We start from the raw sequence: 14,277 nt of genomic DNA, 5'->3' as shown, positions 1-14,277 counted from the left end.
GTGGAAGGCACCCACGCTGGAGCAGTTTGTGAAGAACTGCAGCCAATGGGAAGGACTCATGTTGGAGAAGTTTGTGGAGAGCTGTCTCCCGTGGGAGGGACCCCACGCTGGAGCAGGGGAAGAGTGAGGAGTCCTCCCCCTGCGGAGGAAGGAGCGGCAGAGACGTGTGATGAACTGACCGCAACCCCCTTTCCCCGTCCTCCTGTGCTGCTGGGGGGGATGGAGGTAGAGAATATCAGGAGTGAAGTTGAGCCTGGGAAGAAGGGAGGGGTGGGGTGAAGGTGTTTTAAGATTGAGTTTTTATTTCTCATTACCCTACTCTGATTTGACTGGTAATAAATTAAACTAATTTCCCCAAGTTGAGTCTGTTTTGCCCGTGATGGTAATTGGTGAGTGATCTCTCCCTTGTCTTTATCTCGACCCACGAGCCTTTCATTGTGTTTTCTCTCCCCTGTCCAGCTGAGGAGGGGAGCGATAGAGCAGCTTTGGTGGGCACCTGGCGCCCAGCCAGAGTCAACCCACCATATATTTTTATCATAATGAAACCCAGAGGTTTCAAATACATTTGGAGTGTGACTGTCTTAAGCACAATAAAAACGTTCAAGTTTTGCTGTAAAAGTATTTTGGTAGCAGAGCTGTTGTTAAGAGATGCTTCAGCTGAAGGCAGTACGTTAGCTGACTATGTTATTCCAGCCCCATGCTGTCCAATGAAAGAAGCTGTATCACCAAAACTTGTTGTTATTATAATTGCTATCTATATTACGAGATTATGCAAGCACAGCCAAAATTTCACCAAAAGCTCACAGGTCTGAACGCAAGAGCTCTGTCAGCAGAATCTGGAAGCATGAATCTGGCTGGAGAAAGAGGCATTTCCTTTCTTTCCCCTAGTATCCTGCCCTTACACAGACCAGATGGAAAGTGAGAAGGCAAGGGATGTTATTATCCCATTTAGCAGATAAAGCAGTGAGACAGCCAGATTAAGTACTTTGCTGCAATTTACACCGGAAGGATGTGCTTAGCCAAGAAATTAACCACAATTGCTTGGACATCTGCCTTAACCATAAAACCACCCTTCCCTCTTTGCCAATTCAGAAATCAGAAGTGCCCATTCTCACTTCAGTGTCTAAGCCCAAGAGATAGACAAGAAAATTAATAAAAATCATAATTAAATGTAAAATAAGGAAGGGAAGATGGAGAGAAAGGGAGGGGGAAAAAATCAGAGAAGGGAAACGGGCAGGGAGATGCAGAGATGAGTGGAGGCATGTGTGGGAGAGGCTGGAAAATAAAAGCCAGAGATAAACAAGATCTAAGAGTGAATTTAGGCAAATGATTGAATATTAAATGTTGGAAAATTTAAACAAAAGCTACCTGAAAATTAAAAAGTCAAAAAAACGACAAAAAGGAAGTGAATGGGAATGCTTCGTAGTTAAATTTAACCTACTTCTAGAATCAGTCTTGTAGCGTTAGTTTTTCAAAGTGTATTTAAATAACATTTGATGGCTCATTATATAAAGTAGCTATTCTGCATCTGCTAGACTTTGTGTTCCTTTTTTAGAAGATTTACATGAAAACATGATTTTTGTTCTGAAATTGATAGTGCAGATTGTTCTCATGCCAGTGATTTCGTATTGAAAAAGAGAAAGGTAATGTAGATAGATGACAGACAGACAGACTGATATAAGCAAAACCGAGCATTTGCAAGATTTTTTTTTCATATTTGCCTGTGACCCATCACCAGCACTTTAATGCTTTTTATGCCAATAATAAAGGATCTAATTTATATTGATCTTTTAGAAGCTTATGAGCCTCAGGGTATAAGTACCAATGTCCATGATATATGGATTTTTGAACATGCAGCCCTGAAAAATGCAAAGATCCTCCAGTCATTTCTTTGGTCAGGATATCTATTTTCTCATTCCTTTCTGAATGTTATTTAGCCATCTTTCTTCACCTCTTTGTAACGTATGCATCAAGTACTTGAAAAGGAACTTTAAAAAAAAATCTTAATACACATAGCTGTACGTCCATTTGTCCCCTACTTCCCATATGTTAGCAAAATACAGTGTTGAAAGATCTTAGTTCTCAGTGTTTCACCCTCACCTGGAATAACTTTAAAAGGACACAGCAGATACAGAAATGGTTTACAGATGAACAAAGAAATCCTAGAGGCCTGTTTGAGAACACTAAAAAACAGTTCAATGCAGAGGGAGAACGGACAATTGCGAAGATACCAATGTGGGAAAACTGGATCTTTTCCTTTCGTAAATAAAGAAGTGAGAGCTGATTCAATGAAACTGAAAGTTAGGATATTTAGAACATTAAAGGGGGGGGACTTCAATGTAAAAGTATTACATAGAAATCACTATCCACCACTACAGTTTACATATATAAATAATACAATTTTCAACATAAATGTATCTAGGCTAATTTCAAATTAAGAGAGTTATAAACTTCAAAGCATTTATAACTGTTTTTCAGTGGTTCAGTAGTCTTCCAGTCATTTATGGCTTTAAGCGGTCAGTTAACTAGGCAAAAAACATAATCCTCTACTAAGGATTTCAGCCTCATAAACATATTGCAGCTGTGGATGGTATACTGACTTAAAACTTCCATTTGATCCAGAAGGGGAAAGCCTACGTTCTAAAAATTGTTTAATCTTAATTTGAAGATTTAACGTGCTTTTGAAGATCTTAATTTTGTATTTACCATTTTGAAAAATACTTGCTGTGGAGGATTAGGATTCAGTTCTTTCTTTAGCGCGATTGTTATGAATTGGACAAGCGCTTGCTGGGAATATGTTTTGACAAAAATTTGCAGATATACTTTGGACTGCCTACAAAAGGAGTAGTTTGTTCACTGAAATGGCCCCATTTATTGCAGAAGTTTTCAGTGCACATCCTTCAGTATTTTCTTAACAGTTGACTAAGCATCAAGAAAGAACACATTGCAACCAATTCTGGGCCATCTCTTCGTATAATGAGACCTTCTAAAGTAGATGCTAATGTAGTGCCTTACATTTATATCAAGAAGTTGCTAAAATAATTTACGCGCGCAGCAAATCAATCACTGTAAATGGTATTTAAAGAATAGCTAGCTTTGTGGAAATAATAAGTGGCTAGGGTTTGAACAGCATGATTTATTGTGTCATTTTGTTTGCTTTAAAAAGGTTAATGGCAGAAACCTCCTTTCAGTTGACTTTGATCGAACCACAAAGACAGAAAAGATCTACGATGACCACCGTAAATTTCTGCTGAGGATTGCCTACGACACGTCAGGGCACCCCACCCTGTGGCTACCGAGCAGCAAGCTGATGGCTGTCAATGTTACCTATTCATCCACTGGTCAAATAGGCAGCATACAGCGAGGGACGACTAGTGAAAAAATAGAGTATGATGGACAGGGAAGGATAGTGTCTAGAGTGTTTGCTGATGGGAAAACTTGGAGTTACACATATTTGGAAAAGGTAAAGAACACTCGGGTTTTGAAAAATGCTTTGAATGTGCTGAAATTCTGCAGCGTCTGACTGCTGCATACAAAGCAAAAACAGGTAGTAGAAGCACATTTCAATTATTCTAGTATCAACATGCGATTCCTAGGGGAATGTTTTATACAATAGATATGTAATCACACTGTAGCTAATTGCTAGGAATTGATGTCTTTTTAAATTATTTAGGCCACTGACTAACAAGAAGCATCTGTATTTACCTTTTATCTTAACACTTAAAATAAGGTACAGGGACTAGATCTCTGCAGTGTAATTCAGTTGAAAATCATTTGTTTGTAAATTCTTCACTGTTGGTTTTTTTCACTACCAAGAAAAGCTCTTGTTTCTAAATAGTTACAGCTGTCAATTTGTACTTGCTATATGTTGTGGCATCAAAATAAACAATAGGCAAAAGATCAGGAATCTTCATTATATACAACAATTGCTGAATGATAGCTCTCCCTCTAGAAATATCTGTGAAAATCCCGCTTGTGAGATCTCACGCCTGCTATGCAAAAAGAGAATCCATTTCTTTCTGGGATTTAAATATATTTCTATTGAAGCTGTTGCTCAGCAAATACTGTTCACTAGTCATTGCAGACATAATTTAATCAAGACCTATGATACATAATAGCCATGCATCAGAAAAATGTCAGAATAATTCCGAGTAGCTCCTTTTGATATAAATAATCAAACAATTGTCTTGCCTATGTCTTAAAAGCTTACTGAACAAGAACACAGTATTCGGGGATCTCAGGCTATTCAAATTCTTCAAAATCATCTCTAATTGTAGGGAAGAAATTGTATCTCCCATATGTTGTTCTCCTCGTGAGTTAATGGCTCTAAGACAGTTTTACTTCTTCCCATATTAAACATGACTTATCTGAATCCATTGACAATCTGCTGTTTAGCTGTGAGTGCTTGATAAAAGAGTGATACAGTCATAACAAGCAGCAAATTATGAATGTGGAACTACTAATTACAGAACCCCTTACAATTAAGCATCCAAGTAAATTAGGCAGGGAGATGTTAACAACTTGTAAGGTCAAGGATAACTCAATTAAAGAGGAGATAATTTTCTCAAGTGGGAATGTCACATTTTTGTGAAGAAATAGTATCAGTATATGTGTATGTGAGGGGGTACTCCACCATTTGTCGCATGGTAAAAATCTGTTCTTAATTTTCAGTCAATGGTTCTTCTGCTTCATAGCCAACGGCAGTATATCTTCGAATATGATTTGTTGGATCGGCTTTCTGCTGTCACCATGCCCAGTGTTGCTCGTCATACCATGCAGACTATCCGCTCCATTGGCTATTACCGGAATATATACAACCCCCCGGAAAGTAATGCTTCTGTTATAATGGACTACAATGAAGAAGGGCAGCTCCTTCAAACTGCTTTCCTGGGGACAAGCCGAAGAGTATTATTCAAGTACAGACGGCAGACCAAGCTCTCAGAAATTTTATATGATAGTACAAGAGTTAGTTTTACTTATGATGAGACAGCAGGAGTCCTGAAAACAGTAAACCTCCAAAGCGATGGTTTTATCTGCACCATTAGATACAGGCAAATTGGCCCACTGATTGACAGACAGATTTTCCGCTTTAGCGAAGACGGAATGGTAAATGCCCGATTTGACTACAGCTATGACAATAGCTTCAGAGTGACTAGCATGCAAGGTGTCATCAATGAAACCCCATTGCCTATTGATCTCTACCAGTTCGATGATATCTCTGGCAAAGTTGAACAATTTGGAAAATTTGGAGTTATATATTATGATATTAACCAGATCATTTCGACAGCTGTAATGACCTACACAAAACACTTTGATGCACACGGCCGCATCAAGGAAATTCAATATGAAATATTTCGGTCATTAATGTATTGGATTACAATTCAGTATGATAACATGGGACGAGTGACAAAAAGAGAAATTAAGATTGGGCCATTTGCCAACACCACAAAATATGCTTACGAATATGATGTAGATGGTCAGCTCCAGACAGTTTATTTGAATGAAAAAATAATGTGGCGATACAACTATGACCTGAATGGTAACCTGCACTTGCTCAACCCCAGTAGCAGCGCCCGTTTGACGCCACTTCGCTATGACCTGAGAGACAGAATAACTCGACTAGGTGATGTTCAGTACCGATTAGATGAAGATGGATTTCTGCGTCAGAGGGGTACTGAAATCTTTGAATACAGTTCCAAGGGCCTTCTTACTCGAGTTTATAGCAAAGGCAGTGGGTGGACGGTGATTTACCGTTACGATGGACTTGGACGACGAGTTTCCAGTAAAACTAGCCTTGGACAGCATCTCCAGTTTTTTTACGCAGACCTTACTTACCCAACCAGGATAACTCACGTATATAACCACTCAAGTTCTGAAATCACATCTCTTTACTATGATCTGCAAGGACACCTCTTTGCCATGGAAATTAGCAGTGGAGACGAGTTTTACATTGCATCAGACAATACGGGGACACCATTGGCTGTTTTCAGTAGCAATGGTCTCATGCTTAAACAAATTCAATATACTGCTTATGGAGAGATCTATTTCGACTCTAACCTTGACTTCCAGCTGGTAATAGGATTCCACGGAGGCTTATACGACCCACTGACCAAGCTAGTCCACTTCGGAGAAAGAGATTATGACATACTGGCAGGCCGGTGGACAACACCTGATATTGAAATCTGGAAGAGAATTGGGAAGGATCCAGCTCCTTTTAATTTGTACATGTTTAGAAATAACAACCCAGCCAGTAAAATACACGATGTGAAGGATTATATCACAGGTAAAAGAAGGTTACTTAATTGCAAGACTGTCTCCCACTTCCTCAAAATTTACCTTTCTGTGTTCTCATAATCTGGAATCTGATTACCTGGGTTATAGGCTGAGGATATTGTCTGGGGAAGGTTAGTAAAGAAACTCTCAGAGAAGCTAATTGTTCAGAAAAGTACTTGGCGTTTAGAACCAGATCAACAAAGTGATTTTAGCTTGGGGGTGCTGGACCTATAGACATACAATTTAGACTGGAATTCACAATTTTGGTGAAGTACCTAAATATGTCCTACTTGGAAAAGTTCTTTATGAGGAAGCATTAAGCACTTAACAATGAGAATAATTACAGGAAACACGCTTATCAGGAATAGTGAAATAGCAAATGGGAGATCTTGAAAATATCTCATCTAGCTTTAGACATTGATTTAGGTACCTGCATAAGAGATTAAGATCCACGGACCATTATTAGCTTTCAGTTAGGTTTAGGTAACTAAACCTAAACCTTGTACCCTACACAGTCCTTACGGTGCTTTAATATTGGGCTGTTGACCCAAAAAGATAATTCAGAGCATCTCAGTATACAGAGGGGTTGGGTTTTCCAAAGTACATTTTGGAGTCCCAGTGGAATACATCTCTTCCTCTCCCACTGACTGAACTGTAACACAGGGTGCCTCAGCTAGAGATCTCAGTGCATTGGGAGAGGAAAGAGGAGGCCTAGGTTCTCCTTCCAACAGTTAGGCATTACCCAGTGCTCTTATAATGAAAAAAATAGACTCCTTGAGCAAGTACAAGAGTAAGAACCCCTCAAGACCTTTCATGAGAATCTCCCTACATGTGTATTAGAGTCAGGCTTCTTCATGACTCTGGGCTATTGAGCAGTAAAAAGTGCACATTCATGGACCAAAAAGACCAAAGACGAGAGGGAGTGAGACTGTAAGGTAGCGGCAAGGGCAGGAGGGGTCTTTCTGTGACCAATTTAACTCATTAACATGGCAGCAAATATTCACTGGAAGTTGGTTGATATTTTCCAGGGTAGGTTTTTGCAAGACTACTAATGTAATTGGCTAAGAAAGAGAAATCCAATAAGCTCCAGGGCCAGCACAAAGTAATGAGGACACAGCCAGGAGCAGGGAGGGAGTAGTATATAGAAAAAGGAGTGTGAATTTCTCTTTTGGCAACAAAAAGCTGCTAACGTTCCACTTCTTGTATAACTGAGTTCTTAGGGAACCTATATGCTTCTTGTGGGTCTAGAGTTAGTGATGTGTAGTGTTTTCCATTATTCTACATACAAAAAAATCTGATTGCACGTCACCGGAAGTTTCTGAAAAATGTATTGCTCAGATACATTTGAATTTTCATATTTGAATAGATGTAAATAATGCGAAATATTTTACACAGACAGTGCCAGATTACAGGTGGGGCTCAGCCCCACTTAAGAGTTGTGAGACTACCACTCAGAAAAGCATCCTGGGAATCAAGTGGCTTTGCATTAATTTAACAAACAGCAGCTATTAACAGGGTTGCTAATGGGCTGTCTGGGAACAAGAATAACAACAGACCTTTGAATCGGTCCTCTTTTAGCAGCATGTGCTGTAGGGGATGCAGTTGTAATCAGATTCTTTGTGGCATTGAAAATGATGCACTTAGTTCACAAATTGCCCTCAAAATACAGTTTTAGTTCTTTTCTTAACATCTTTGATGTATGGGATACATAGACACATGCTGCTCATATAAGGTTATCATTACAATGAGTAATTTGGCTGACTGGCAGTTCTAGATGTAGAGCCTCATGAGGTGTATCATTTATCTGGAAAGGTTAGAAATTATTTTCAGGTAAATATTTTTCACTCTTTTAACATTTGGAAAAACTCGGTTCCTTATTCCACTTATTTGGGGGTTTTGTAAATGAAAACTACTAGACTTGGTAAAGGAGCACTCTGCCAACTTCTGCTAAGCTTAGTATTTGTGAAAGATAGGGTAGAAAGACAGAAGGCAGAGCACACATTCTTGCCCAACGATTGTTAACTAATTAATTGTTGGCATCCCTAGTTTATGTATTTTTAACAGAACATAAAATGTATCATAAATAATGTTATCTAATGCTATTTTAGTATCCTGTCTGCTTACTGATGCAACTGTAATACATTTCATTAGCTTTTAATTTCATCGGGCCAACTTCATCTTGAAGAGGGGGAGATTTCTCTTGAACCAACCTAAAATTTCTGCCAAATCATTTAAAAGGTAATTGACCATATAGGTATTATTTCAGGGGTAGTTTGAAGGCATTACAATAACACATTCATAACAAAAGGACAGGATGTGCTCTGCAGTACTTTTTCCTTTTTGCTTTGTTTTAAAGTATTGATGATGAAGGTGCGACATAGAGCATGTTCAGCCTGACCATGAAATCCCAGTTAGTCTAGGCTATATTAGAAGGAAATCTCACTTTAATTGTGCTCCTGAAGTTGTTCTGGAAGTCACTGAGGCCTGCAGAATTGCTGAAGCCTGCAATGCCTTTCAAACAAGCATAGTGCAATTCTTACATAGAACAGAAGTTTTCTTGTAAGTTTAGGACTTCAAGTTTACTGCACAGGCAGTACAAATCTAAATCCATCCCTATCAAAAGGAAGACTGTTGAGTAATTTTCATATTACAGAAGGAAATCAACTATGCCAAAAACTATTCCATGTAACAATGGTATGATTGCAAAATATGGAACAATTCTAATATTTTTCTCTTTTTTTTTTAATAATTCTGTTTCAGATGTTAACAGCTGGCTGGTGACATTCGGCTTTCATCTGCACAATGCCATTCCTGGTTTCCCTGTTCCGAAATTTGATTTAACAGAACCTTCTTATGAACTTGTGAAGAGTCAGCAATGGGAGGACATACCAGTAAGAAACAAAACTAAACATATAAATGGAACAAGACAGAATGTTCCCTTCTATTCAGATCTTATTAGGCATAGATAATCCTGACAGGGTTACTTGCTAAGTTAAATCTGAACAGTGCTTTTCAAACCTCTAATTTTTATCTACTTTCAAAAGAATTTAAGAAATTACAGATGCTGTTTTTTCTTACAGATTTGTTAAGTTAGGTACCATTTTAAATAAGCTTTTGTTTGCTTTCAGCAATAGTAAAAATGCAGAAAGACAATAATCAATGAAAAGAAGTTTAAGACCCTTTAAAGATGTCTAAGTTTTGTAGCAGAAACTATAGAGATTAGATTTGTACTAACACTCTGCCTGAAGGCAGAAACTGAACACTGTAGTAAAAAATAGACTGTGAAATAAACAGAAGAACAGGTGATATAAATTATGCATACCAGGCACCACTACAATTTTACTTCTCTTTAATATTAACCATGTTTTATATGTAAAGATAAAATATTGAAAATGAAACTACCTGAGGTAAAACCCATTACATTACATAAAACCAAAACTCCAGGTGCTTATGAAGTTCTTTGGGAGGAAAAAAATGAACTTCAGGCCTGAAAACCTGCTACAGAGTTTTAAATGATGGAAGAAATAAATGTGGACGTTAAAATCTAAATCTGCTATTTAAGAAAATTATATTTACAAATAAAACTTACTCAAAGATCAAAGACCTATGCCCTTGAAAATCCTACAGTTCTCAGTTAAGAAGGAAGTGTTAAGAGACAGTAAAATGGGTAATCCCATTGTAAGCAGTCAAAACCAGATCTCTTTTTATAAGAATCATGATAGAGAAATTTAAGAGATTAAAAGAGGATATGATCTTGAAGAACCCTGTAACTTAATTTAGACAAAAAATCATTAGAAGGGTGGCCCAGCAGAAGGGAGCATATGGAAGATAATTTTGCATGCATGAAGTGACCTGCTATATATCTATTTTAATAGCCAGGGATTGAGTAACAGGGAAAGACCTTAGAGCACAGCATGAGAATAGGGTCTCCCATGAACAGTAGAAGCAGTGAAGGAGGAGGGTTGCAAGTACCCCAGGCAAGGTGGTTGTATCAGAGATAAGAGACCCGTCATCAGGCCTGGCTGTGAAGCACACTCAGAGGTTGTTTATTTAGATCTCAAAGGCTGGAGAATGCAGTTATCCACTAACACCAGCAAAGGTGCATCAGGAAAAGAACCAGTCTGGTCAAAGAGATGAGAGCAGACAGCTAGTTGTCAAAAACCTTCACGAAAGAGCTCAACAATGCGAGGAGTGTCAGGGGCATGTGACATGACAGAAAGAGAGAAGTGGGAGGAACACAAAGATTCAAAATTCTCAGGTAGGAAGAAGCTGTGACTATGATATTCACTGTTGAACAAGCAAATGCAACCAGGAGCCAGGAAGTAAACACACAAGCCACTTAGTATTTTGAAACATTCTGGAGTGAGTGAGCTTTACCGAGCTCTGAGGTTTTGCTTCAGAGCTCTGAGGATACATGTTAAAAATAAACAAACTTTGTCGTTATGAAGTTGCTATAGCATCTTGCTGCTCTCACTGATGAGCGTGCTGTCTAGAATATATTTTGTGCTCAATAGCTTTCATGTAGGATTTACAGCAGCTGAAATCCATACTTGTTATCAAGTGCAGAGAGGAATCTGCCACATTCAAAAAGAGCTGAGAGTCCAAGTCAATTCATAATTCCCTCAGGAACTGTCCCCTCCAGAAAGCTGCCCTCATGGCAGAGCAGAGAAGCCTTTGCAAACCTTTTGCCAGGCTTTGATTAGCAGCAAGGCTGAATTAAGGTTGTAGGAGTCTGTTAATGACTCCTGCTTGGTCTCCCACCCAGAAATTTGGGAAAACTAAACAGGCTTTTGCCTCATTTGTCAGCAATGAATCAAGTGAGTTAAACAGTATTTTACTGAAAGGAGTAAGGGTCAATTGGAAGATAAGCTGGATCATCCACAGAAACTTAAGTACTCCTTTTCAAAAGTGCAGCCAAAGCTATTTAAATCTTTCTCTCTGTTGCCTGCTGAGACAACTGCTAGGGCAGCTGTCTGCTCCCCACTTCCGTCAATACTAGCTCATTCACAGCTTGTAGGTGTTAAGACCCAGGGTTAGACAGATAATATGTGCCCATTCTGCGCAGTTGTAAGGTCTCACCCCAACCACAGCAGTTACGCTGTCAGGTCCCGTTCCCCAGCTATCCTCTCTCTTTACTAAGAGTCCATCTGGCATACTGGGCCACACATAGCTCTTAACAGTCAAGCAAACTTTTGAAACAGATTCTCCTATCCTAGCTTTTCCATCTTGTGCTTTTGCACCTCACAACTGCACCTCTTATTTCCTCCCCTTTATAGCACACCTACCTTTTCAACAAGAACACCCCAGATACGGTAAAACATGAAATACCAAGCGAGCGTATTTTAGACTTGCCTGTTGGTTCTTTCATTCATTGCCCCTTCTCTCTAGCAGCTGTCAACAAAGCACTCTGCTGTATTCAGGATTGCACCCCTGTGAAGTTCTGGGGAGAGAAGCTGCTTGTCTCTTTTAGGCAGCATGCTGATACTTGGAGTGAAAAGGAAGCTCGCACAACTGAATTGGCCTCAGCTTTTTCATACATGCCCTTTTATCAGTTTCTGCAATTATTTGCAAAAAAGGGCATCAGCCCCCAATATTCCACCCCTCTGCTATGTACCATTTGCTCCCTTCTCTTTTACAATTTGATTCCCCCCCGCCATCCTTTAGCAGCTTGAGGGGTTATGAGAGCCTCCCTGCAGTTTGGTCTCAGACCACAGCTACCTGAGAGACTCCATCTCCTAACTCAGCATAAAGAAGGGCTTGTTCCTGTTCTAAAGGACAGCTTCGCGACCTGCAAAAATCTCCTCAATTTGGATGGACCCATGGTAGACAGGAATCATAGTCGAACAAGCTCAGAGGATAAGATGACACTGTAGTAAGATAGCTCTTACCCATATTAAGTATTAGTATTGCAAAGGTCTGTCCTGTGCAGCCCAGTAAATAGCCTCTGAAGTTAAATCTTATTTTTGCGCAGGTTCTCGGGGAGACAAAGAGAAAAAGCACTGAACATTATCAAATAAAATAGTCTTCTAACTCAGCAGAACAAGCAGTATGTAGATTTAATTAACTCCTTGGCACTGTCAGTTGTGGCATATCCTGTTGTCGTCCACGGGCAGCACACCAAGAAAGCCTGGCTGTTTGGCATCTAGAGGGCTACAGATGGCTGGTAAAACTTCTGTCTGTTCTTGTTTACAGCCAATTTCTGGAGTGCAACAACAAGTGGCGAGACAAGCAAAGGCTTTCCTTTCCCTGGGAAAGATGGCAGAAGTGCAGGTCAGCAGACGGAAATCCAGTGGAGAGAAGTCATGGCTGTGGTTTGCTACAGTGAAGTCTCTGATTGGGAAAGGGGTGATGCTCGCTGTCAATCAAGGCAAAGTGCAAACAAACGTGCTCAACATTGCAAATGAGGACTGCATAAAAGTGGCAGCTGTTCTGAACAATGCCTACTACCTAGAAAACTTGCATTTCACCGTTGAGGGAAAGGACACGCACTATTTTATCAAGACCACCTCCCCCGAGAGTGACCTTGGGACACTGAGGCTGACAAGCGGGCGGAAGGCCCTGGAGAACGGCATCAACGTCACTGTTTCCCAGTCCACCACTGTGGTAAACGGCAGGACTCGTAGGTTTGCCGATGTTGAAATGCAATACGGTGCTTTAGCGCTTCACGTCCGCTATGGCATGACACTTGATGAGGAAAAGGCCCGAATACTGGAGCAAGCCAGGCAAAGAGCTCTTTCCAGTGCCTGGGCCAGAGAACAACAGAGAGTAAGAGATGGAGAGGAAGGCGCCAGGTTGTGGACAGAAGGAGAAAAGAGGCAGTTGCTAAGTGCTGGAAAGGTACAAGGATACGATGGGTACTATGTACTCTCTGTGGAGCAATATCCAGAATTAGCAGACAGCGCTAACAATATACAGTTCCTCAGACAAAGTGAGATAGGAAAGAGGTAACACACTGGCTTAGCTCAGGCTGCCAAAGAGACTGTGTACCAGTGTCTTCTAAAAAGGAGACCAAACTGTTTTGCTGCATTACTACTTGAGCCTAAGCTTACATCTTTGCTCAGATTTTTCTGTAGCACAATCCGAACAGACTCTGTAACGAAAAGAGCGCCTTCCAGAAGAATGATACTGCTAATGACAAAACTTTTTTTTTCTCAATGACCTTAAAGGTGATCTGCTTTAAAGAATATGTTTACATATGCATATCGCTGCACTCAAGTTGGACTGAAAAGTATTAAAAAAAAGAAGAAAAAGGAAAAGAAAAAGGCCTACAGATTTTGCAACAGGCTGCCTGTTCCTTTGAGGCACTGTATTTAATTAAGATACAGACCCATACAGTGTTTCCAAATATTACTGAATTGTTGACCTTTGCTTACGAGAAGTAGTCTCTCTCTCTCTCTCTCTCTCTTTTTTTCCTCTCTCTCTCACTGCATAGGATGTGGTATATATCTGTTAATTTTAAAATGTGGGGCAAAAATTACTGTTTATAGACAACCCAACTGCTTTAAACTGTGCTGCTTTCTAAAAGGACATTGGCACAAGTGATTTATGCTACCATGGGAATTTAATAATGGATTTTACAGTGCTAACATGGTTTGCCTTGGGGGGAAAACGGCAAGTAGAATCCTTGTTGCAGATAAGCAAAGGAAACCCTGATTTTTTTGTAAATTATGTGAGACAAGTTGTTTATGGATTTTTATATGAATTACAATTTACTGTACATCAAATATTAGTCTCAGAGGAGTTAATTTATGTAAAGTGTTTAAAAAAGTTTATACTTAAAAATAAAATGATAAAAACATGTGCTGTGTGTGATTTTTTTAAAGAAAAAGGAATTGCACCTTTTATGTTATAGCTGTACAGTATAAAGGATTATATTGTAGAGATATAACAGTGATGACTAATGTCCAAAAGTGTTAATATTTTTGTATTAGGTTTAAAGCTGTGCATCTATCACTCTGCTGATAGGATGGGACACTCCAAAGTGGCTGGCTGAATCAGACCGCA

General features: G+C 39.5%; 1 protein-coding gene across 1 annotated transcript in view; it reads left to right on the top strand.

The window, feature by feature from the left end:
• Window positions 1-14,071, top strand: part of TENM3 (teneurin transmembrane protein 3) — a 327,579-nt gene extending 313,508 nt beyond the window's left edge. Inside the window, exons 28-31 of the mRNA XM_009330685.1 lie at window positions 3,167-3,463; window positions 4,672-6,283; window positions 9,034-9,164; window positions 12,466-14,071. Of these exons, the coding sequence (XP_009328960.1) occupies window positions 3,167-3,463; window positions 4,672-6,283; window positions 9,034-9,164; window positions 12,466-13,221 (2,796 nt within the window). The 3' untranslated portion in view covers window positions 13,222-14,071. The remainder of the gene's footprint in view (window positions 1-3,166; window positions 3,464-4,671; window positions 6,284-9,033; window positions 9,165-12,465) is intronic.
• Window positions 14,072-14,277: the final 206 nt, after the last annotated feature.

The sequence above is a fragment of the Pygoscelis adeliae genome, unplaced genomic scaffold (assembly GCF_000699105.1).
Source record: "Pygoscelis adeliae isolate BGI_AS28 unplaced genomic scaffold, ASM69910v1 Scaffold167, whole genome shotgun sequence".
NCBI lineage: Eukaryota > Metazoa > Chordata > Aves > Sphenisciformes > Spheniscidae > Pygoscelis > Pygoscelis adeliae.
The sequence above is the reverse complement of the archived record's forward strand: the minus strand, read 5'-3'. Positions and strand labels throughout refer to the sequence as shown.